Consider the following 22,417-nt stretch of genomic DNA (forward strand, 5'->3'; position numbering starts at 1 on the left):
GATATGCTAATTTTTTCTCTAACCCTCCTCCCTCTCTGCCTCCGCCCCCCCCTCTGTCTATTTAAGGCCACCACACAGAGACGATCACCCCTCTCTGTTACCTGTGTTGCTCTCGCTATGTATCTTGGTGATATCTGTCTGCTAATATGTCTGTCTATAGTTTTCTGGTTAGATTTTATGTCGCTATTTCATTATACCTGATGATGATTGCTTGTGTTGCAATCGAAACGTCGTATTCTATTATTTAATTTAATTTATTATTTTATCTTTAGACGTGACTTAACCGAAAGAAACAAATAATAATTCCTGCAGTCACGAAAGTTCTAAAATTAAGATTGAACCACTTCTACGGGGAAGTTTTAAGCTTATCTTTTTTTTCTCTCTCTGGCGACTTGTTTTCTCTGCCTGTGTCCTCTCTTGAGATTGTTCACACTTAAATTCTAACTTAGCAATCTTTGAAATACGTAATCAACCAGGCTATGCGTTAATTGTGTGTTGACCGACCCTCTGTGTTGTATTACATTACATTTCGATATTTTACTAGGTTATTTAATTTTAGTGTGTCCTTCTCCTGATTTTCAGGCTTGCTTGCCGTGCCATCGCATTCGCAGCACCACGTCTGTTGACCACTCATTGATATGCTAATTTTTTCTCTAACCCTCCTCCCTCTCTCTGCCTCCGCCCCCCCCTCTGTCTATTTAAGGCCACCACACAGAGACGATCACCCCTCTCTGTTACCTGTGTTGCTCTCGCTATGTATCTTGGTGATATCTGTCTGCTAATATGTCTGTCTATAGTTTTCTGGTTAGATTTTATGTCGCTATTTCATTATACCTGATGATGATTGCTTGTGTTGCAATCGAAACGTCGTATTCTATTATTTAATTTAATTTATTATTTTATCTTTAGACGTGACTTAACCGAAAGAAACAAATAATAATTCCTGCAGTCACGAAAGTTCTAAAATTAAGATTGAACCACTTCTACGGGGAAGTTTTAAGCTTATCTTTTTTCTCTCTCTCTGGCGACTTGTTTTCTCTGCCTGTGTCCTCTCTTGAGATTGTTCACACTTAAATTCTAACTTAGCAATCTTTGAAATACGTAATCAACCAGGCTATGCGTTAATTGTGGGTTGACCGACCCTCTGTGTTGTATTACATTACATTTCGATATTTTACTAGGTTATTTAATTTTAGTGTGTCCTTCTCCTGATTTTCAGGCTTGCTTGCCGTGCCATCGCATTCGCAGCACCACGTCTGTGGACCACTCATTGATATGCTAATTTTTTCTCTAACCCTCCTCCCTCTCTCTGCCTCCGCCCCCCCCTCTGTCTATTTAAGGCCACCACACAGAGACGATCACCCCTCTTTGTTACCTGTGTTGCTCTCGCTATGTATCTTGGTGATATCTGTCTGCTAATATGTCTGTCTATAGTTTTCTGGTTAGATTTTATGTCGCTATTTCATTATACCTGATGATGATTGCTTGTGTTGCAATCGAAACGTCGTATTCTATTATTTAATTTAATTTATTATTTTATCTTTAGACGTGACTTAACCGAAAGAAACAAATAATAATTCCTGCAGTCACGAAAGTTCTAAAATTAAGAAGGCTCGATTATTGCAACTCGCTACTCTATGGGACGTATGGTAAAATCATTAGCAAGCTACAGCGTGTACAATATTCTTTGGCCCGTGTCGTGATGGGTACTGCAAGTTCTGACCATATTCGTTCGGTGATAGCCGAGCTCCATTGGCTTCCGACTGCCGGAAGCCAATGCAGCTCAGCACTCATTACACTAAAGTGCTTGCCACAAATGAAGTACAATACCTTGCAGATTTAGTCAAGGAGTGTAAACCATCAAGCGACTCCAGTCATCCTCACAGCAGCTTTTGGCTAACGATCTAACAAAGAGGGTCACTGCATTGATCGCTTTCAGATACACTTAAAAAGCCGTCTGGAATGCTCTTCTTTCCAATAATAAGAAGCCAGTGGAGCTATGCAATTTATGCCAGAATGAAAACTCATTTCTTTCGAACAGTTTGTTGTGTTTAATTTGTTGTCCTTCCCCTGCACCTCCAATTATCACGGTTGGCTACGTCCGGTGCGAAAGAAGTTGAACACACTCACGGGCTGCTGGGGCAAGCGCTGCTGGCGAACGTCTACGTGGCCCGCACTGCCCCCTGCCACCTTTGTCTCCCCCATTGCTGAAGTTTACGTGACGCACCAGATTACCCAGTTAAGGCCGAGTCGATCTACGGGAGTCCCAGGACCGGCTCGGCAGATGTCCGCCACTCAAGTTGGCCGCCTCCGGGCGCGCCGCGCGACGGCGACGGCGTTACGAACCCCTCGCGAGACAAAATCGAGCGGCGAAGCTCGGCCGCACAATCGCCGGCGACGCACCCTGCCGTCGCCGGTGACCGTGCCCACAACATCCAGCGGGCAGCGCTCGCGGCGGCACAGGCAGCGCAGCGTGGGCAACCCGCCCGGCGACACGAGCAGCGCGTTGCTCTCCTGGTACTCGGCGCCCCACAGCTCCAGTGCACTCAGCGTCGGGTCCCCCACCTGCACAGACGTCACCATGGTAACCGTCACCGCCGTCGTCACCGCCGTCGTCGTCACCACCGTCACCATTATCGTCATCACCACCACCGTCACCACCGTCGTCACCATCCGCATCACTACCGGTGTCACCACCGGTGTCACCACCATCGTCACCATCTGCATCACCATGGTCACCATTATCGGCATCACCACCACCGTCACCACCGGCGTCACCACCGGCGTCACCACCGGCGTCACCACCGGCGTCACCACCGGCGTCACCACCGGCGTCACCACCGGCGTCACCACCGGCGTCACCACCGGCGTCACCACCGGCGTCACCATCACCTCCATTAAAGACAAAGATCCCCCGTAGAGCTTTAACAGACTGTTGGGGCAAGTGTTAGTGAGCATCGATGAAGGATGCCACGGCACACGAGGAGGATGGCCAGCAAAACGCCAGGCCGCCTTTGTCTGCCCAGTGGCGATGTTTGCACACCGCCTCAGGTACTCACTTGAGGCTGAGTCGACCTAGGGGAGGCCCAGGACCAGTTCAGATAATCGTCACCGGTGTTGGCCATGAGCGGGAATCGAACTCGGGTCGCCGGGTTCGTAGCGCAGAGCGCTAACTGCAACACCACCGCTCCCCTTCACACACTGCAGTCGTAGTCGCCCTGCCCAGCATCACCGACACAGCACGGCACGGGGTTCTCACCGAGAAGTTGGACGCGTGGATCACGGCTCCGGCGGGCTCCACGAGCTCCTTGAGAACGTTTCCTGCAACGAAACCGAATCCATCTCATAAGCTGGAGGGATCCCTCCCACAGGGAGTTCAACTGAGCCGTCTGGCGTCACCTCGTCAGGAGAAAAAACAAAGCGGACGTTTCAGCGTGGATCTCTCGCCCGCAACAACCCGGTTCGAGCGCGACGTTGGGCCGACGTTGGCGTGCGGTTGGAACCGTTGGGCCGACATAGGCCCGACGTTCCACGTTTATTCGCAGGAGTCTTCCGAGATGAAAACCAAAAAAATAGTCCCAGCATGCTTTGCACATCAAGATGACATCACAGTCCCCAATGTGTGCATTATCGGCACGATTGCTCCTGAAATGGAAAGCACGCTAGCATTGCTGTTACGTTTCATCGTTTAAAAACACTCCGACGTGCAAACGTTATCCGTTCGTCTGCGGCCTGTGCACCGCGTCACCTGCACGCATCTCGACTCGTTCGTTGCGTGCGACGCCAATGGGTGAGCAATCAGACGCGGCGTCGCCTCGTCACCTGCATGCGTCTGAAACTCATCAATCGCGTGACAAAGTCGGCGGCACGGCTCGGTTCTGCAGTCGAAAAACTTGGCGCCCTCCCGAGCCGCGCAGCCTCAGCACGGCCCCGGTATGGCCCGGCTCACGCCACCGCGCCACACGCCGGGTTACCCTGCGGGCGTCTCACCGTTGCCGCCCGCACCCTGGTCGTGTATGGACAGCACCGGGTTGGCGTCGCCACCCATCTCGATGCAGCCGCGCAGGGCACGGTTCATTCGCTGCTCCATCTCCGCGTCGCCGCGCTGCACCGCGCCCAGGTCCAACTCCGCCGAGTTGTCCCCTTGAACCTGTAAAGGCGGGCGGGGGCCACGGGAGCCGGGGTTCGCAGGGGTACGAGAGCGGCGCCCATCGCCTGTGGGGCGTCTTCCGTTTGCGCGACGAAAACGGCGGTGGTGCCGGCTCCTGCTCTCACCTCGACGGAGGAGGCTGCCCCTCCTCCTACGCCGATCCTGTACGCCGGGCCTCCCATCTTCACCACCGCCATGCCTGCGTGACCACGGCACAGTCCCCCGTTAGGGCCGCCGGCACGCCGCCGTTCATCAGGGCACAGCAATTCTCGCGAAACCGTCTCCCCGCACTTCACAATTGTATCGTTCCCTTGCTGCGCACCCACGCACTTCCGGTGTAAACAGAGATCGGTTCAAAGTGAGTCAACTGCAGTTGTTGCCCGAATATGAACAAAAATAAAATATAGTGTCATCGTTTATGCCAATTGCATTTCACAATCGCTGAGGAACCACAGACACCTCCGATTAGCACGATTAATACGCTTAATCGTGCTACGTGCGGCGCAAAAAAAGTTAAATGTACGAGCTGCAGGGCTGCCACACGATGAGCCAGCAGCACCAACATTCGCTGTGCAGTTCTCTACATATTAAGATGTTTTCACTCAATGAGTTATGGGCAATAGCTCCTTGATCATCACCACGGTCATCAACAAGTTTGTTATTTCACGAACACCATCAGGAAATAAAACATGGAAAACGCAAAGCCGAGAAAGCAATGCTAAACGCTAGGCACCACATCGCGGCATTCTGCAGGCCACCCACGAGAATCCCCGCGGTCCGATCAGCGAGGCTCCCGAGCGGGAAGGACGCACCGGGTTCTGGCGGCATCTTGCCGACGTGCCGATCCTCGATGGCTCCGATGCCGCCGCTGAACATCACCGGCTTCACCCACTCGCAACGCTCGCCGCTCGGCAGGCGCAGCCCAAAGGAGCGCGCAAAGCCTGCGTGCAGCACATGGGGGTCATCAGGGGTCACCGAGTTCACACACACAAAACATCCCCCCATACAGCCTGTAACAGACTGTTGGGGGCAAGTGCTGTTAGCGAGCACCTAGGAAGGCCAGCATGGCATGTGAGGGGGTGAGTGGCTAGCTCCATCCCCGGCCACCTGTCTCCCAGGTGTATACACACTGCACCAGATACTCATTGAGGTTGAGTCGACCTAGGGGACCAGTTCAGTTTATTCGTCACTGTTGTTGGCCGTGACCAGGAATCAAACTACGGTTGCCATAGGATCACACATGGGGGGAGGGCCCGGTGGTGGGGGGAATCCGAGCACTCGCTCCATGTGCCCATCGCCACCATGGGGGGACCCTGGGAAGGGGGCCTTGCAAGGGGGGTCCAGGGGGGTGGGGGCCACCGACCAACCAACCTGCCAGCAGCGGCTCCCCGAACTTGTTGCCGTAGTCCGACGCCCCGTTGCTGGCCTCGACGGCGATCTCCAGTGGGGTGGCGAAGTTGCCGGGGTACCGGAACGAGGAGTCCTCCCAGGGCAGCTCGTACCCTGGCCCACGGACCGTGCAGCTCACTCAGCATCGCAGACCTCTCCCGTGGGGGTCGTGGCGAGGCCCGGCCGCTACTTACGGAGGCTCGCGGTTCTACTCCGGCCGGCCGCCCCGGTTAGCACCGCGGTCGCAATAACCATGAAACACGAGTACTGCCTGCCGTGTGCTTCGCGGTGGGAGTCAAAGATCGCGGGGCCTCGTTGCGACGCTGGCACACGAATAGCCAACGCCCGCATAACACCACGGCAACGTCGCCCTGCACCACGGCAACGTCGCCAGCGCTCACAATTACACAAATAAATAAATAACCGCGCTTGGCCGTCGAATGCTCGGCGCGGGCCCCAGCCGCTCGCTCGCCAACAAGCGGAGCTGGGAGACGCCGAATCCGTCTGTATCTGACGTCAACAAGCTGGCAGAACTAGCCCGGTAAGGGAGGCTTCGCCACGACAGGGGGATTCAAGTGCACGGAGAAACGCGCGGTTGGGAACGGGCAAGCGCACGTGGAGGGGCGCACTCACTCGCACACGCGACCACGCACCGCCATCCAAACACAACATCGGTGGTGTGCCGGAGTCGTGCATGGGAGCTGTGCAGGAGGAGGTCGGCCACCGTCGCCAACAACGACTCACCGGGGATAAGGAGGTTGCCGAAGCAGTACCCGGCGGTGCCGGCGATGACGTGGGCGCCGCGGCCCGTGCTCTGCACATCGCGAATCCGCCCGCCCGTCCCGGTCGTGGCTCCGCTGAATGGCGCCACACCTGGCACGGCAGCCACGGAGTCAGCGCTTGGGACCTTACCACTCATCTGATGGTGGTTGGGGTCGTGATGGTGCTCTTAGGTAAAGTCACGTAGGTAAAAAATTCAAATTAATAAAAGTAAAATAATTATTAATAAAAGTAAAATAATTATTAATTTAAATTTTTTACCTACGTGACTTTACCGAAAAAACCTAAGAGTATGAATCCTTGCAGTCACGAAAGCTTCAAATCTAGAAGTAGTGATGGTGGTTGGAGTAGTGATAGGGGCTGGAGTAGTGATAGGGGTAGTGATGGTGGTTGGGGTAGGCTTGGTCGTAGCTGGGGGGCAGGGAGTAGCAGGACGATGATGGTCTGGGGGTTGCTTTAAGAGAGGAACGAAAGCCGATTAATAGAGATGATTGCTTTATGGGAAGGGGAAGAACGTGGAGATCTTGGGAGAGCCCAATACTCCGTCGCAGACAGACATAATGGTACTTGTATAAAGTGTTCGTATTAAGCAGCAAATTGCATCTCTCACAGTCACTGGGGAACCAATATCTCTCTGCGGTCCTCTATCAATTGAAACGTCTTCAGCCAATAGACGAGCATCAACGCATCGACGCTCGCACCGTTGATTGGATCGCCACCGAGAGGGAACTGAGAAAGGAGGCGGCGGTACCTGTGGGGAAGTTGTGAGTCTCGGCCGTGAAGATGACGTGCCGTGTGGTGAGCGTCTCCTGGAGCGCACTCGGCGCGCCGGGCTCCGCGGGGACCAGGCAGCGCACCTCCCCTCCACGTATGGCGCTGCGCTCCGAGATGCACACACACGCCAGTGTCACACGCACACGAGGCCAGCGTCACACGCACAAAAGCCAGTGTCACACGCGCCAGCGTCATGTATACCAGCGTCATGTATGCCAGCATCATACGCATCAGCATCACACGCACAACCGCGAGTGCCATACACACACGCCAGCATCACACCAACATGCACTAGCGTTACACGCGCCAGTGTCAACCACACACACGCCAGCATCACACGCGCTAAGGTTACTCGCGTACACACATGCCAGCTTCACGAGTACAAACACGCCAGCTTCACGCACACACACATGTGTCAAAGTCACAAACACCAGTGTGATGCAGCAAGCAGGGCCTGGGTTCAATTCGTGTGTGAAGTTTTTATTCTCTCCCCCTCTTTTGCATGGCTTTCCTCCAGGTTCTTCAGTTCCCTCCCATAGCCAAAACACTCAACATTCAATGTAACTGCTGTTCGCCAAACATCCCAATCCTGAACATGTTTCTGCAAATTACACAGCAGCTGCAACATCGCCCCCAACGACGACAACCTGGCAGGACCCTCCTGAAGAAAATCTCGAGACTTACCGAGGCCCTCCTGGGTAAACAAAGCATAATACAGTCCCTCCAGAAAAACGCGATTATGCGATCGCATGATTCCATGCAAAATCAGCCAAAGTCCGCATATTTATGCAGGGGGCGCGTTTTTTCAAATACGCCGCACTTTCGCCGCATAAATTGCAGATTTCCGCGCGCAAAATATGCGGGCTTGCATGATTTCATAATCCCCGCATTTTCGTTGCAAAAAGTCACATATATCTTAGCAGAAAGTTGAAAAATGTTGCGTTTACTTCACACAAGCGCAGCCATTTCCCCTGTTGCCATGGGAACGTTATGAAGTGACGTCACTCATTACGCGACATCATTGAAAAGCTGCAAACCCCGCGATGCCAATGAAACCATGATGAAGCCCGCAAATCTTTCTCATTTGCTAACAAACATAAGCGCAAAAGACCGCGCAAAGCAGTTTCCCAGTGTGTTACATGACAGTGGGGGCAAATTATTTTGCACTCCGTGCAACTGCGTGTTGGACCACAGGCGGAAGTCGACGCTGGACAGTCACTTTGCAACCGACAAACATTCGAGGATGGTTAAAGCAGCAGCGGAATCAGCCAAGATGAAGCAGCTCACCTACACCGAGGCGTCAACTTCCAAAACAGTTGCTAGGGCTGAAAGAATCAAGGTCAGTAGCCTATTAGATTAAAGCTTGTAAAATTATGAAAAGGCTGATAGTTAAATTGAAACAGAGAGAGGTGTGTGTGAATGAGATTTCCAAGTATGTTGTGTGTGGATGTAAGTTAACGTTAGGGTTAGATAGACTAACAGTAGTGTAATTTCCCATGCAAGATGATTGATTTTGGCATGAAAGAATTATGTTTTATTTGCAGAAACACTACTGTTCTGTGAAAGGCTTACTGTAAATGATTCAGTTTTATACAGCAGTTTTCTGTAGGTTACACTGGACTTTGTGTGTGTGTGTGTGTAATACAGCCCAATGATACAAAAGTATTTTTCTGTTTGTAGATTTGTGAAACCTGGGTTGCCACCTGCACTACCATCAACATCCCACTGTCTAAGACTGACCACCCTGCACTGAGGAAATTTCTGAATGAGAAAGTCATCAATGGCGGCGCCATTCCAGGGTTTCACCAGCTTCAAGATATGTACTTGGGAGCAGTATATGAGAAGGAAAAAGAGGAGCTGAAGACACTTCTTGCCAGAAAACCTCTTGCTGTGATATTTGATGAGACTCCAGATGTCGAGGGGAGATGTGTCCTGAATATCCTCCTTGCACCACTTGAGAAGGATCATTCTGGGAGGATCTTGGCCTACCTTGCAGATACTGTTTTCCTTGAGCAATGCAATCATTCCACTGTATCCATGTCTGTCGTAAGGTGCCTTCAAGAATACAGCATTAACAACGAGGATGTGATTGTGTTCGACACTGATAATGCAGCCTACATGAAGAAGGCATTCACAGCAGCTCTGCAGTCGTTGTTCCCCAACTCGATACACATCACATGCATGGCACACATAATGAATCTCATTGGCAATGCCTTCCGCAAACCTTTTGTTCAGTTGAACAGCTTCATGCTAAGTTTCTCCCAGATGTTCTTCAATGCTGGATCACGCAAGAGAAGATACCTCTGCTTCTTGTCAAACAAGCTGCCTAGAAAAAAGGCGGTCATGCCTCCAAACCCCTGTGCAACACGCTGGAACTCCTGGTTCTCTGCAGTGCAGTACCACGCACAGCACTTTGGACTGTACAAGGAGTTCATAGAGATGGAAATCGAGGTAAAAACTTCCTTCACATAATTCCTCAATACAATTAACACTTCCTTTTCTTCATCAGTTAACCCCCTTTGCACATACAAACATGAATAGTTTAGTAAGATCAAAGTAAAAAAAATAATTGCATTGAACATATTGTATGTTTGACCTAATTCCTTTCTTTCTATTTGTGTTTTTATAGGTGTGTAGCAGAAGTGCTCCACAGTCTGTGGAGAGACTCCACGAGATGCTTCAAGACCAAGACCTAGCTCAGTCCCTGAATGTCCAGATCAACATCATGGCTGACAAGTGCAAACGCTTCCTAAGTCTTCTCGATATCTTCCAGAGCAGACGTCCTGTGACCACAAAGATCTTCACTTATCTGGAGGATCAGATAAGTGAACAAGTTCTTTATCTGCAGGTGGTCTTTGCTGCCAACAAAGAGCTGCAGTATGAGGCGTGTGCCGAATACTTTGAAGGGTTTAACTTACCTTACACCACAAAGACACAGATCCTCTGCAGTTGGTCAGGCATATGAAAACGCTGAAGAAAAGCTCACCAAGTACATGTCACATGGGCAGCCGGCCATTGAGTTTCTCCAGGAGGTTAGGGTGTTTGACCCTCGCCACATTGCATTCCTAGATGACTCCGTAGCAAGCTACCAGGCCATTCCAGGTTTCACTGAAGTGCAGGGTGATGAATTTGATTCTTACTTCAAGACTCTTGGTCCAGCAGCACTCAGAGCTGCACCATTCGGCGTGGTGGATTTGGATGTGTTTTGGGTTGGCCTACAGGAGAGACTTCCTGTGCTAAGTTCCTTGGCCAAGCGGTACAAAGATGCTGTCTCAAACTCAGCTGATGCTGAACGCAGCAACAGCATCTACAAACTAGTGTTGTCTAACCGAAGAAGATCAACTACCAACCAAAACCTCAAAGCCTTGGTCTTCCTTTACCATAACCAACGAGTCCGCCGTGGAGCATTTGAGAGGGAGGAGATGGTGGAGGGGGAGGAGATGGACACTGAGGGAGAGGGGATGGAGGATGAGGATGGTGAATGATTGGCCAGTGTTAGAGGCTATGTAGTTAGTTTAATTCAGGAGTTTATGCAACTTTACAGTTGTAAGATTGCACTTTTTTGTTAGTAGTATGTAAATTTACATTACTGTAAGACTGTACTGTTAATGTATTGCTTACGTTACTGTGCACTGAAAACACTTATTTTAACAGAAGATGTCTGTTTTGTATAGCTACCTCTGTAAAACAGGAAGCACACATTTTATTTTTTAATATTTTATTTATTCATTTTTACAGAAGTTGTAGCATATTCATTTTGTAAAGCTAAAGAACTTGTTCGACTCAATGTTTTGTAAGTTTGAGCCATCTGTTTGTTAAGGTCTGAAATAAAACAAGATGAGAACTTAAATATTCCCAGCACTTTCTGTGATGTAGTATGCTTGCTTATCATAGGAAGTAATAAGAAATGACTCTTTACATTAAAGTAGTAGCCTAGTGAATAGGGTGTTGGGGGAATCACTTTTTTTTCTCTTTTTCATCAAACCGCAGTTTTTGCAAGTTCCCGCAATTTTTGCAAGTTCCCGCAATTTAATCGCATAAAATTGCATAAATATCCCGCATATTCCATCGCATTTTTTAAGAAAACGTGCCGCATAATCAACAATTTTTGCCCGCAACAATCACCAAAAAAACTCCGCGTTTTTCTGGAGGGACTGATAATAACAATAAATAAAAATACCAGCAAAATCTGCATTATTGGTAACTTGATCAGCAGCAGCAACACCATCATCAGCAGGAGTGAATCATTACAAACCTAATCAGCGTACCCTTGTATTCTCTTGGCTGTCCGCCTGCACTATTATTCCGTTGCGATGGTATTTTCTCATCACTTAAGAGATTCGATCATTGCTGACATGAGCCCAGCCAGAGTGCCCCAGTGTGGTCAGTGGGGACTCCACATCTCTGGCTCCCAGTCTGCAGCAGCGAGCATTGGTGACCACACTGCACTGATGAGTCTCAATCAGGATGACACGATTCCCAAGTTGTCCACTACATCATCGCTGCTGCTGCTGTCAGGCAGTCACATTTACTCCAATTTATTTTGATGCACCACAATACATTTCTTCAGGAAGTGCTCATGGTTTCTTGCACAACGCACAGAGGCCGAGTGCTATTGGTGCGATGCCGAGAGCACCGTGGGATAAGGAAATGCTGCTCAGACTGTGATGCCCCAACCGACCTGCTGTTGTCGCTGAACTTGATGACGTTGTTGGGGTTGCTGTGCTGCTGAGTGCCGATGATCATGTCGAAGAGCGACTCCTCCAGGGCTTGGCCGTCCACGGTGAGGCGGCCGCGAAACAGCCAATGGCGGCTGTGTTCGCTGCACAACACGGAGTCACAGGGTCACGGGATCGTGAGGGGTCGCGGGGTTGCGGAGGGACGCAGGAGGTGGGGAGTCACATAAAGGCGTGATGGCGTCTCCCGGCGCTAGCCGTACGAGCAGGCACAGGACACAAACCAGGGAATATCCACAAAATTTTGGACGATCCGTGCGGAAAAATAGCTTTTGGTTGACACGGATAAATGATGTCACAGGAAGTGACGTCGCGTCCACAATTCTTGCCAATAGCGGTGTCAAGTGGCATCATTATGAAATGTAATTCATGCGCAAATCTGATCATGAAAAAGCTGATGCAAACTAAACGGCCCACATCACGGGAAACCTAAAGTCACACGCGGATGGCTTTGATTGGCAGCTAATTTATGGGATAGGCCACATAAGCAATGTTTTATAGGAACGGGATTTGTGTGTGTCTGCGCGTCTCTCGTCGCTTGGATTAAAATCGTGATGGAGATCTGTGCGTGTATGTACCACCGTGGGGAGCGGTAAGGTAGCAGTTGGCGTGCTGCACTACGAACCCAGCGACCCGACTTCCATTCCCGCTCACGGCTAACACCAGTGACAATTATCTGAACCGGTCCGGGCACTCCCCTAGGCCGACTCGGCCTCAAATGAGTACCTGGTACGGTGTGTAAACATCGCCATTAGGAAGACAAAGGTGGCCGGGTGTGGTGCGTAGGAGACTCGTGAAGGCCGTTACTGGACAGTTGGAGGCAGTAGCTCTCCAACCACAGCGGAGGGCAAAGGAGCGGCTAAAGCACTGCAGGTTGGCACAGTAGGGGGCCACAGGTGGTTTATCTACCAGTTATTTCAGTCAGTCAACCCACGGCACCTGGGTTTGATCCATGACCTCCGGCCGGTGAGGCATCGACACTTCATGTGGCCTCAAAGTGCACCAAGGCTGGCACAACCGCCCTGATGATGTCACAGCCACTTAGTGGCGATTGGTGGTTGTTGTGTGTGTGTGTATGCCAACTAAATCACTTGTGCCGGCGCTGGCTTCGCTTGCCTGTTTGACTGCGCGATGTCGAAGCATTCCACGCTCGTCGGGTTCCGGCCCACGCGCTCGCGGAACAGTCGCGTGTAGTAATCCAGGTCCCACTCATCCAGCGCCAGGCCTGGCCCACGTCACCGCCCAGAGGTCACAGACAGCCGGCAGAGGTCACAGACAGCCGGGAGAGGTCACAGACAGCCGGGAGAGGTCTAAGGCAGCCGGGAGAGGTCACAGGTAGCCGGGAGACGTCAGACAGCCGGGAGAGGTCACAGACAGCCGGGAGGGGTCACAGACAGCCGGGAGAGGTCACAGACAGCCGGGAGAGGTCACAGGCAGCTGGGAGAGGTCACAGACAGCCAGGAGAAGTCACAGACAGCCGGGAGAGGTCACAGGTAGCCGTTGGCCGTTGTGTCACAGCAACTAAAACGTGTTTGGGTGTCCCTGGCAACAAAGCGACCGGCGCCAGATTGAGCGCCTTTCAGAGCCGAGGACATTTCCCAGACTTAGGAGCGATTCTAGGTTTGTCCTCGCTAAAACACCTCGCGCCACGTACATTCAGGATCGATCCTTTATTACTTGTGCACGCTGCTTGATACCTTGATATGCCCTGCAGACAATGTTTGTCGCATGTCAATTAAACTGAGAATGTAACCATCAGAGATGGATTACGTCAAATTATGGTAGGTTCCGAATTTAATGATGAAACAAATAATATTCTGTGATGTTACTGCTGAAATTAGCAGTGGTGCACAAATAACAAAAAACGCAACACATTCGTCAATAACACTGTGGCCTTGTAAGGAAACGTAATCAATAAGCGACGTTTTTTGGCAATGGCCCTTTTCATGGTATTAACGCTACGAAGGGGCAGTGCCCATCAACTAACTCATAGGCAGCTGCCTCAGTCCGAACCCAGGATCTCAGCGTTGCCATCTCACTGTTCTGACCTCTGACCCACTCGGCACACAAGCCACAGCGCGTTATGACGTTGTGAGGGGCCAGTAGAAGGGATGCCTGGTTGACTTCGTCACGTGATGCTATCCAGAGTCATCCCCTGTGTGGGGGAGCGAAGGCCCGACGCTGGCAGGGGTCACCGGAACGTGCTTGTCTGAGCACGCCGGTGATCCAGCTGCAGCAGCTCTGCTGCACTATCAGCACAATCAATATGAAAAATACATAATTATAACGTGATTTTGAGAGTGCCCTTAAGAACGGGGCATCTCGGCGCTTTACAGATCAGGAATCTATTTACATGGAATGTCATCTCAAACAAGAGAAAGGGCACCCCCAGTGGCAGTCGTCCCTGCACGGCGCAGTCTGACCGAGCGCCCGGCCTGTGAGCCAGAACGAGCGACTGTATGGGGCTTGCGGTGAGAAGCGTACCCAGCTCGCGGTTGGCTCTCTCCAGGGCGGCACGTCCCTCTCCCAGGACGTCGACGTCGTACACGGGCTCCGTGCGGACGCTGAGTGCGAAGGAGCCCAGGGGATGGTCGTACACGCACTCCGTCGTGCGGTCGTGCAGGCCGCTCGCCAGCACGCGCCGGGCCTGCTCGCCCACCGCCTCCTCGCCATGGACCTGCGCGTGCCGAGGCGGAACCGATCCGTGACACGCCGGCTTCGCGAGGCGTCGGAATTGTATTCGGGGCCAAACAGGGCGAAGGAGCGAGGCCAACGACGCATTTGCCTACGCACATCTCTGCACGTTCGTTGCGTGAGATTTGATCAGCACGGCTCGGCTTCGGCGATGAACAGCAACCCAGTGCCGGTTCCAGCACTGACCCGCCGCGGCTCGGTTGCGCAGTGGAAAAAGCGGTATTGGAGCTGCTTTGCGCAGAAGTGGCCGGGTGGATTAGGAGGCTAATCGCGTGCCGGACTCACGCGGTTAGACCGGCTTCTAAAGTGGAACGAGTTGCTGGTCTCAGCCCGTTCACAATGATTGTAGGAAAAAAACCCCATAATTAAAAATCGGTTCTGCTGTTAATTTGGCTAAATTACGGCTGTCAGGATAAAAAATACCGGCTCGTCATGTGACGAACATTACTGTCATGTGGCAGGGTGGGTGGGAAACTGATGGCCACTACTTCAAGTGAACTCTGGTCCACGAAAAACCGAATACATTCGTAAATATCCATGAGCGGGCCACAGCTCACTTCAAAGGATCTCAGAAGTAGCTCTCTAACACGAAGGGTCGCACCGTTTTGCAATTTCTGAATGGATTCTTGCATCTCAAGACGAGACACCGATGGCCCAATCGGAATAACTTGCTGCCGTTTGTTTATGAAACACTTGCAACGTTCAATCTCTGTGTGCAATGCCTGAAACTGCTCGATGAGCAACTGCAGCAAACTGCACGGCGTAGCAAATGCGGCGGCACTCAATGTGACCCGGGCCCCGCACCCTAAACAACGTGTGTATTCATACAGCGTCTAAATGCGACCACGTCTCAAGATGCTGCATTGCCATGGGCTGAGCCGGGCCGCTACACAACAATGTGCTAATTCACCAGCAGCCACAGCACAAAAGGCAAAAGACCCCCATATAGCCTGAAAACACTATTGGGGCGAGCACTGTTAGCGAGCACCTATGAAGGGAGTGGGTGGCCAACACCACGCCCGGTCGCCTTTGTTTCCACAGTGGCAATGTTTACCACCCCTACCAGGTACAGAAATAAATGATGCAGTAGCTGCCAATCCAAGCTGAAAAAGCTGCACGACCAGATGGTATCTTCCCAGTTTTTTTTCTGAAGACTCTGGGACCGAAGTGAATGAACAGGTTGGTGGCATTTTACTCCGCCGTCCTGGCTTAGAGCACCAAACCGGTGACACTGAGGGAGGCGCAAGGCGCAGATCCCCGTGAACCACGAACACCGGAGCAGGCGCAAAACAATGGAACGCACCGAAACTCCTGTGCATGACAGACACTACCAGGAGGTATGGGTGACACACACGCAACTCATCTTTGAATAAAAGCAATCAACTGGCCAAGAAGTTTGGATATCGTATTGTGACGCTACTTAAATCATCATGATCAAGATATCATCATGGCCAAAGCCATCGATGCCACCACCACACCTCACCAATGCTTTCTTTGCTCTGCCAGATCTTTCCTCTGCCAGATCCCCCAATAAATGGATATATGGCAATGTACGGAAAATACTGTTATTCTCCAAAGTTGTGATGATTCGAAGAAAATTAAATTGACCGTAATTTATTTGTTGACAGAGAGACACACGCTCGGAATGTGATCAAAACAGGCGCACGTGGATTAGATGACATCCACAGGGTGAAATTAATTACAATATTTAGAATCCTAAGGGGGATTGGGCAGGAGATTGACTCGATTATTTAAGGGTACTTTATACATTTTAATGATTACTCTTGAGAAGCAATGTGTATTCACGTGCGGCTGACATCGACCATCGAGTCCCAGCGATGCCAGCTCAGTTTCAACGACAAGGCATCACCCTGACGAGCCGCCCCACCCACCACAAAGTTAAAATCGAATCTTAAAACACAAGCAGCAGCTTCACCACTGAGAGGGATGCACCTTGAAGAGATGGCGCTGCGAGCATTCAATTCGCTTCACGTGATGCAGCCCGATGGAGTGGCAGATGGATACCGCGTTGGTCGACCAAGCGGTGGAGAAATTGAGCCTGTGAACCGACACGTCACGAAGACCGCAGCCACGCATTCACAGGGGAAGGCACAAATCAAGGTCACGTACCCATTACAGCTGGTCAATTCAAACCACGATTGGCTACGTTTGGTGCGAAATAAGTTCAACATACATTCCCAACCTGGTATTGTGGTTGGATTGTTAAAATCGAATATCCTATACAAATGGGAAAGATAGAGATTAGTCTACATTTTGCTGTAACGCTTTCTAAACTAAACTATGTATTTTACCAGGTACTTGTATATAACTCTTTTTCAGAAGCAACCTGGCCACAAATGACAGCTCAACAGTGGCTTATGTGCAACTTTATAGTCACCAAATATTTTAAACGTAAGTTGATTCTAAATGTGGAGGGAAAAACCCAAGGACCCGGAGAAAAATCTCCGTAACCACAGGGAGCAAGGAATAAGGGACACCTCCTGCTAGTGCCGACACAGCGCTGGACTACAGGCCACGTGCAGCGGAGCCACCACAGCCCGGCTCATGGCAGGAATAGGGCTTGGGGACCTAGCCAGAAAAGTGAATTTGCCACCGAATAATATGGCTGATACCAATGTAATGCGTTCCCATGGTGATTCTGGTTGATACTGGCTGGCAAGAATTGATTTCGACACCAACCAGCTGTTATCAACCAGACTCTTGATTAAAAAGTACTGCCGAAGGCGAGTGCGTGGCATTGGGCCAATCCCAAGTTGTGTTGTGACATTCCAGGAGGATGGAAGGGCTCGAGGGGCCTGGGTGGCCTCGTGGAGGCCGGCCCAGACGCAGTAAAATACACGACTCTAAGGCACCGAGAATATTGAACTTGGCTGTGATGGCGCCAGCCCTAATCAGTGATTATATTCAGGGTCCCCTTCAACTGATAAACTGCAATTGAGAGGACAGAAAAGATAGAGGCAAGAGATATAGCTGTAGCGACAGGAGGGAAACAGAGACAGACATATACACGTGGCGAGATGAGAGAAGCAGACAAGCAGATTACAGTAATTGGCGTCTTATATGAATTAGCTCGCTAAGTTTGAGGATGGAATTTCCCTTTTATTCGATGCACCCCTATTTTTGTCACGGATGTGGATGCCCCTTGAACTGCTTGGGGCCCCCTCTAAGCTTTTGCTTGGTTAGCTTGGGCCTGGCACGGCCGTCGTGCCCCCGGTGGACACGCGACCTGGGTCCGACTTCGATGAGGCAGTCGTTCCCTTCGGGGTTCAGGCAGCTCTGGCTCGACGCGGCCGGGCCGCCCAGCATGGGGTGGAAGAGCCAGAGGAGCTTGCGCCTCTCCTCGGCCGATGGCGCCTCGGGGCCTGTGCGACAGTGACCGTGAAGGGGGGGGGGGGGAGGATTCCACAGCATTACAATCACAGTCAGTCGTTCAGAGACACATTCTTAACCCTACCAAGTTTCATTGGAAAGGTCAGAATCGCCTTTAAATACATAACGGTTGAGCACAATAAAATAAAGATGTGTTCAGCCCTTTGGACAATCCACTGCTGGATGAGGGTCTCCCGAGGCAATACATTTTGATGGTGGGGGGGGGGGGGTTGACTGTACTTCACTACGCTGGTGAATGAAAGTTGAAGGGGGGGGGGGGAAATATCGATTTAAATAGCACTCGCCACTGATGTCAGCCATGGCCAATCACTCAATCGGTTCAAAGTGCAATGCGGGAACAATTCATGAAACTCTCCATCCGCAAACAGAGAGCCCAGATCGTCTAGGAACATTGCGTCCACGGTGCTGCCAAACAACAACAAAAACTGACGGCACGTGCCACCCTGGGACCTTCATCGCCAGCCTTGGTGAATCCACTGCTGGATGAAGGTCTATTTTTAACATCACCAGGTAAGGCCCCACTGAGCTTTGGAGCTCCTTTTCAGAAGCGACCTGGCCACAAATGACAGCTCAACTAAGTGGCCCATCATCACGTGGACATTTATAGCAGCAGCCAAGCCAAATACTCTAAAGCCATGCTTCTAAATGGAGGGAAAAACCGAAGGTCCCGGAGAAAAATCCACGTGACCACGGGGAGAGAAGAGACACAAACTCTAAATACACAGCAGGCATCGTCAATGTCGGGATTGAACCCACGATTTGCTGTATACCAGGCGAGGAAGTTAACATCTCCTAGCCACCATGGCACCCATCTCGCCACCGTGTCTCCCCAAGCCGCCACCATCTCTCACGATCCTGCGGTGTGGCAATGCCCCCTTAGCCCCTGCCACGAGCCGATTTCATCGCTCCATCTCCTCGGCAGGTGACGGAGAGACGCACGCTCGGAATGATGCTGATAGAAAGAGGCGCACGTGGATTAGAGGACATCCGCAGGGTGAAGACAACATTGACAAAGTTCAGGACCCTAAGGGGGGTTGGGTAGGACCGCTGGAGAGAATGGACGGTGGTGGCCGATGGTCAACATTAGTGACGGAGTGGAGGCCAAGGAATAGCACGCGTCGAAGAGGAGATGGAGAGACCAAATCGGATGGCACCAGATTATGTTCGCACCTTCAATTAACACGGCTGTATGTATATATAACTTCTTTCGCACCGTACATAGCCAACCGTGCTAATCGGTCCACCATTCGCACGCACTTCTGCCGGTTGTGTTTAAAGCAGATGGGGGGGGGTGCAACCCGATCGATGTTCGTGTCTGTGGGGAGCGGTGGTGTAGTGGTTAGCGCGCTGCACTACGAACCCAGCGACCCGAGTTCGATTCCCGCTCACGGCCAACACCGGTGGCGATTATCTGAACCGGTCCTGGATCTTCCCTAGGTCGACTCAGCCTCAAATGAGTTCCTGGTGCGAGCGTGGCGCTGTTAAGGCTATACGGGGCACGTGTATCTGTGACCAGACTTGTACTGTATAAGTTAATCAGACGTACTGGAAGAGTTGTGTTGTGTGCATAAAAAGACAATGATCCCCGTGTAGCCTTCACAAACTGTCGGGGCAAGTGCTGCTAGCGAGTAGCACCTACGAAGGCCGGCACGGCACACGAGGGGGTGGGTGGACAGCACCACACCGGGCCGCCTTTGTCTCCCGAGTGGTGGAGAATACAGTACCGCGTGGTGGCATCTCTGTGGCAGGCGTTCACATCCAGCAGTGGACTGACCATGGCTGCTGCTGCTGAAGCTGCCTCACTCACCCTCCCACTCCACATTGTAGCAGAGCTCCGTGGCGGTGGTGCCGCTCACCGCCTCCAGCGAGGCGGCCGCCTCCGCGCTCTTCACGATCTTCCTGCTCCACAAGCCGCGCTCTGGACTCGCGTAGAAGCGAATCAGCCCCATGGCGAGCGACGTTTGGCACTTACGACCGGCGTGGAGCAAACAGCGACAGCGGCAGACGAGCGAGCGAGCGGCCTCTCCACTGCTGCCCCGCGCCCAGAGTTTGTAGCGCTCCGCGCCAAATGCAGCACCACGTGGAACCGGTTGCCTCTGTCTGCCGCGACCACACAATCGCATGCAGCCGCTGTGATTTTCAATCGCATAACCCCAAAGTGAAGCTCGATGGGACGTTTTGTGATCGTTTGACATTCGCCAAAGAAAGCGCTGAGCCACGCCGTTCCGACCGGAATAGGATGACACTGGTTTCGTTGTCAATCCCATATACACAAAAAAAATCACGTGACACACTACCAAGCGTTTAATCCCATTTAAAAATAATCCTATAATACACTACAACGCTACCAGTTGGAACGGTGTGGCTTAGTGCTTTGGTCTCGTCCTTATAAATGAATGCACTGTGCACGTGTCGCTGTGACTAGCAATGGATAGCAGAATATGGGCTTGAAATTGAACCGCCTATGCCTCTTTTCTGTGGATATTACTATGCCTACATCAGTCTGATTATGTCACTAAGATGTAAGCTGATACAGTAATAGAGACTCCTTTCTGGTGAAGTCTACAGCCTCATCTGATGGGGTTTGAGGACAACTGACTGGTTGTCTTGGAGCATTTGAGTTATAAACTGACAGGTCTGAACTTTGTGTATTTGACATCGATGGGAACATGTCTTTGAGTCCCCCACTGCCTCTGTCCACCCAGCAGTAAATGGCTACACCACAGGTGCATGTGGTGGTGTGAATTGTGGGTACTCCCATCTTCTCTAAGACATCTGGCCAGTGTGGACGAGTAGGCCAGAATTTCCCTCTAAAGCGACTCTACTGGATGCCCTTCCTCCAGCAGTGGTATGTGTAAGCACTTTTAGAGCTGCACCTTTAACTTTGTGGTAATTCGAATTTGAGATTACCTATCCTTTTAATAAACAAAATGTACACACCAATAATGTTATTGTTGATATTGAATGTTTTACAATTAATAATTTCAATTTATTTAGTGAATGCTTTTACACGTGACTTTTACACTGCGCACCAGATACACAAACATAATTAAATAAATGCAAATGTATGTCAATGTTATATTGTGAGTGGACGTGAGCCCACGTAGCTACAGAGCCATGCGGCAGCCTCCCTCCTCCTCCAGCACGTGCAGGGCAACGACCAGACTTCACAGCCGAAGACGATGTGCGCCACGATCCCCTGCTCTCCACATTCACACAGTGGGCTGTTACGTACGCCCCAATGATAGCAATTAAAATATTAAAACAAATATTTACCCAGAAAAATATAAAATTAGGTTTTCAAGAACATTTCATGAAGGCCCTACTGCCAATGCTTGCCAAATTACTATTACTTTTCTAGCAATTTGGTGATGGCATCTGGGGATTTTATTTTTTAAATAAAAAGCCATTTTTTCTTATCAAAGCCAAACGGCTCAATTCATAATAATAGGGGTTTCCCCTTTTTTCTTGCAACAAAACAGGTGTTAAGATGTTAAAACACCAAACTGAAACCTTTTACAAGGAATCATGTCTGCATTTTGTTGCCAGAAAAAGGGGAAAAACCTATTATCATATTTTGGTACTGGAAAAGGAGGTCCCATGATGTAGATGCTCATCCTCCAGCTCTCATTACTCTAATAGTGCATTGTCTTTAGGCTGTATGCTTTTTGGCGTTCTCTGGTCTCACACCGTTTGTGATCAGGCTCAAAAGAAAGCTGTCGTTGGTGTGGCTCAATCAGTTTAATGGACAATGCATATTTTATCAGAGTATGTTTTTTGTTTGCATTCTGACCACAAGCATTGTGGTTAATTCAGGCATGATTCCTCGTAAAAGGTTTCAGTTTGGTGTTTTAACATCTTAACACCTGTTTTGTTGCCAGAAAAAAGGGGAAAACCCTATTATCATATTTTGGTACTGGCAAAGGAGGTCCCATGATGTAGATGCTCACCCCGAGCTCTCATTACTCTGATAGTGCATTGCCCGATAGGACCCTGCTCAGTAGGGCCTGCTTTCCCGCCACGTCTCTGTTGGCCACCCTTCGAGAGGTTAAGTGCGCACTCATTCAACAGTTGTGGTTGTAGTCGGCTTATACGCCGCAGAGACGCTATTTACGTCTCGACATCACCCCCCCCCCCCCCCTTAATGAAACTCAGCCATCCCGGCTGACCGACATGTATTACCCATGCAACGTGTGGGCCTCCAACTTTTAACGCAACATAACAAGAACAATAACAACAATAAATAATAATTCCGAACGAGGAATAAAACAATACTCTAGTCACGTATGTAGAAAAATAATAGATCACGACGTTTCGATCAAGATCACAAGCAATCGTCATCAGGTGGGACAACCACAGCAAGAAAATACTGCTGAAGTAGGCAAGAGATCTGCCGTGGCACGAGGTTATATAGTACTCGGCAGTAGGGGGGGAGAGAGAAGTGGGGGGGGTGCTGCGGGGTCCACTTTCTGCCCCGCCTTCC

General features: G+C 50.7%; 1 protein-coding gene across 1 annotated transcript in view; it reads right to left on the minus strand.

The window, feature by feature from the left end:
- The window catches only part of PFAS (phosphoribosylformylglycinamidine synthase), a 40,302-nt gene extending 20,300 nt beyond the window's left edge, over positions 1-20,002 (minus strand). Inside the window, exons 1-14 of the mRNA XM_078881183.1 lie at positions 19,742-20,002; positions 17,771-17,906; positions 16,477-16,582; positions 14,314-14,506; positions 12,946-13,054; positions 11,775-11,915; positions 7,071-7,195; positions 6,284-6,412; positions 5,522-5,653; positions 4,963-5,091; positions 4,276-4,349; positions 3,991-4,150; positions 3,260-3,321; positions 2,404-2,565 (exon numbers count right to left, since the gene is read on the minus strand). Coding sequence (XP_078737309.1) covers positions 2,404-2,565; positions 3,260-3,321; positions 3,991-4,150; positions 4,276-4,349; positions 4,963-5,091; positions 5,522-5,653; positions 6,284-6,412; positions 7,071-7,195; positions 11,775-11,915; positions 12,946-13,054; positions 14,314-14,506; positions 16,477-16,582; positions 17,771-17,906; positions 19,742-19,883 — 1,800 coding nt within the window. The 5' untranslated portion in view covers positions 19,884-20,002. The remainder of the gene's footprint in view (positions 1-2,403; positions 2,566-3,259; positions 3,322-3,990; positions 4,151-4,275; positions 4,350-4,962; positions 5,092-5,521; positions 5,654-6,283; positions 6,413-7,070; positions 7,196-11,774; positions 11,916-12,945; positions 13,055-14,313; positions 14,507-16,476; positions 16,583-17,770; positions 17,907-19,741) is intronic.
- Between the last annotated feature and the right edge of the window lie 2,415 nt (positions 20,003-22,417).

Source organism: Lampetra fluviatilis, chromosome 60 (genome assembly GCF_964198595.1).
Source record: "Lampetra fluviatilis chromosome 60, kcLamFluv1.1, whole genome shotgun sequence".
NCBI lineage: Eukaryota > Metazoa > Chordata > Hyperoartia > Petromyzontiformes > Petromyzontidae > Lampetra > Lampetra fluviatilis.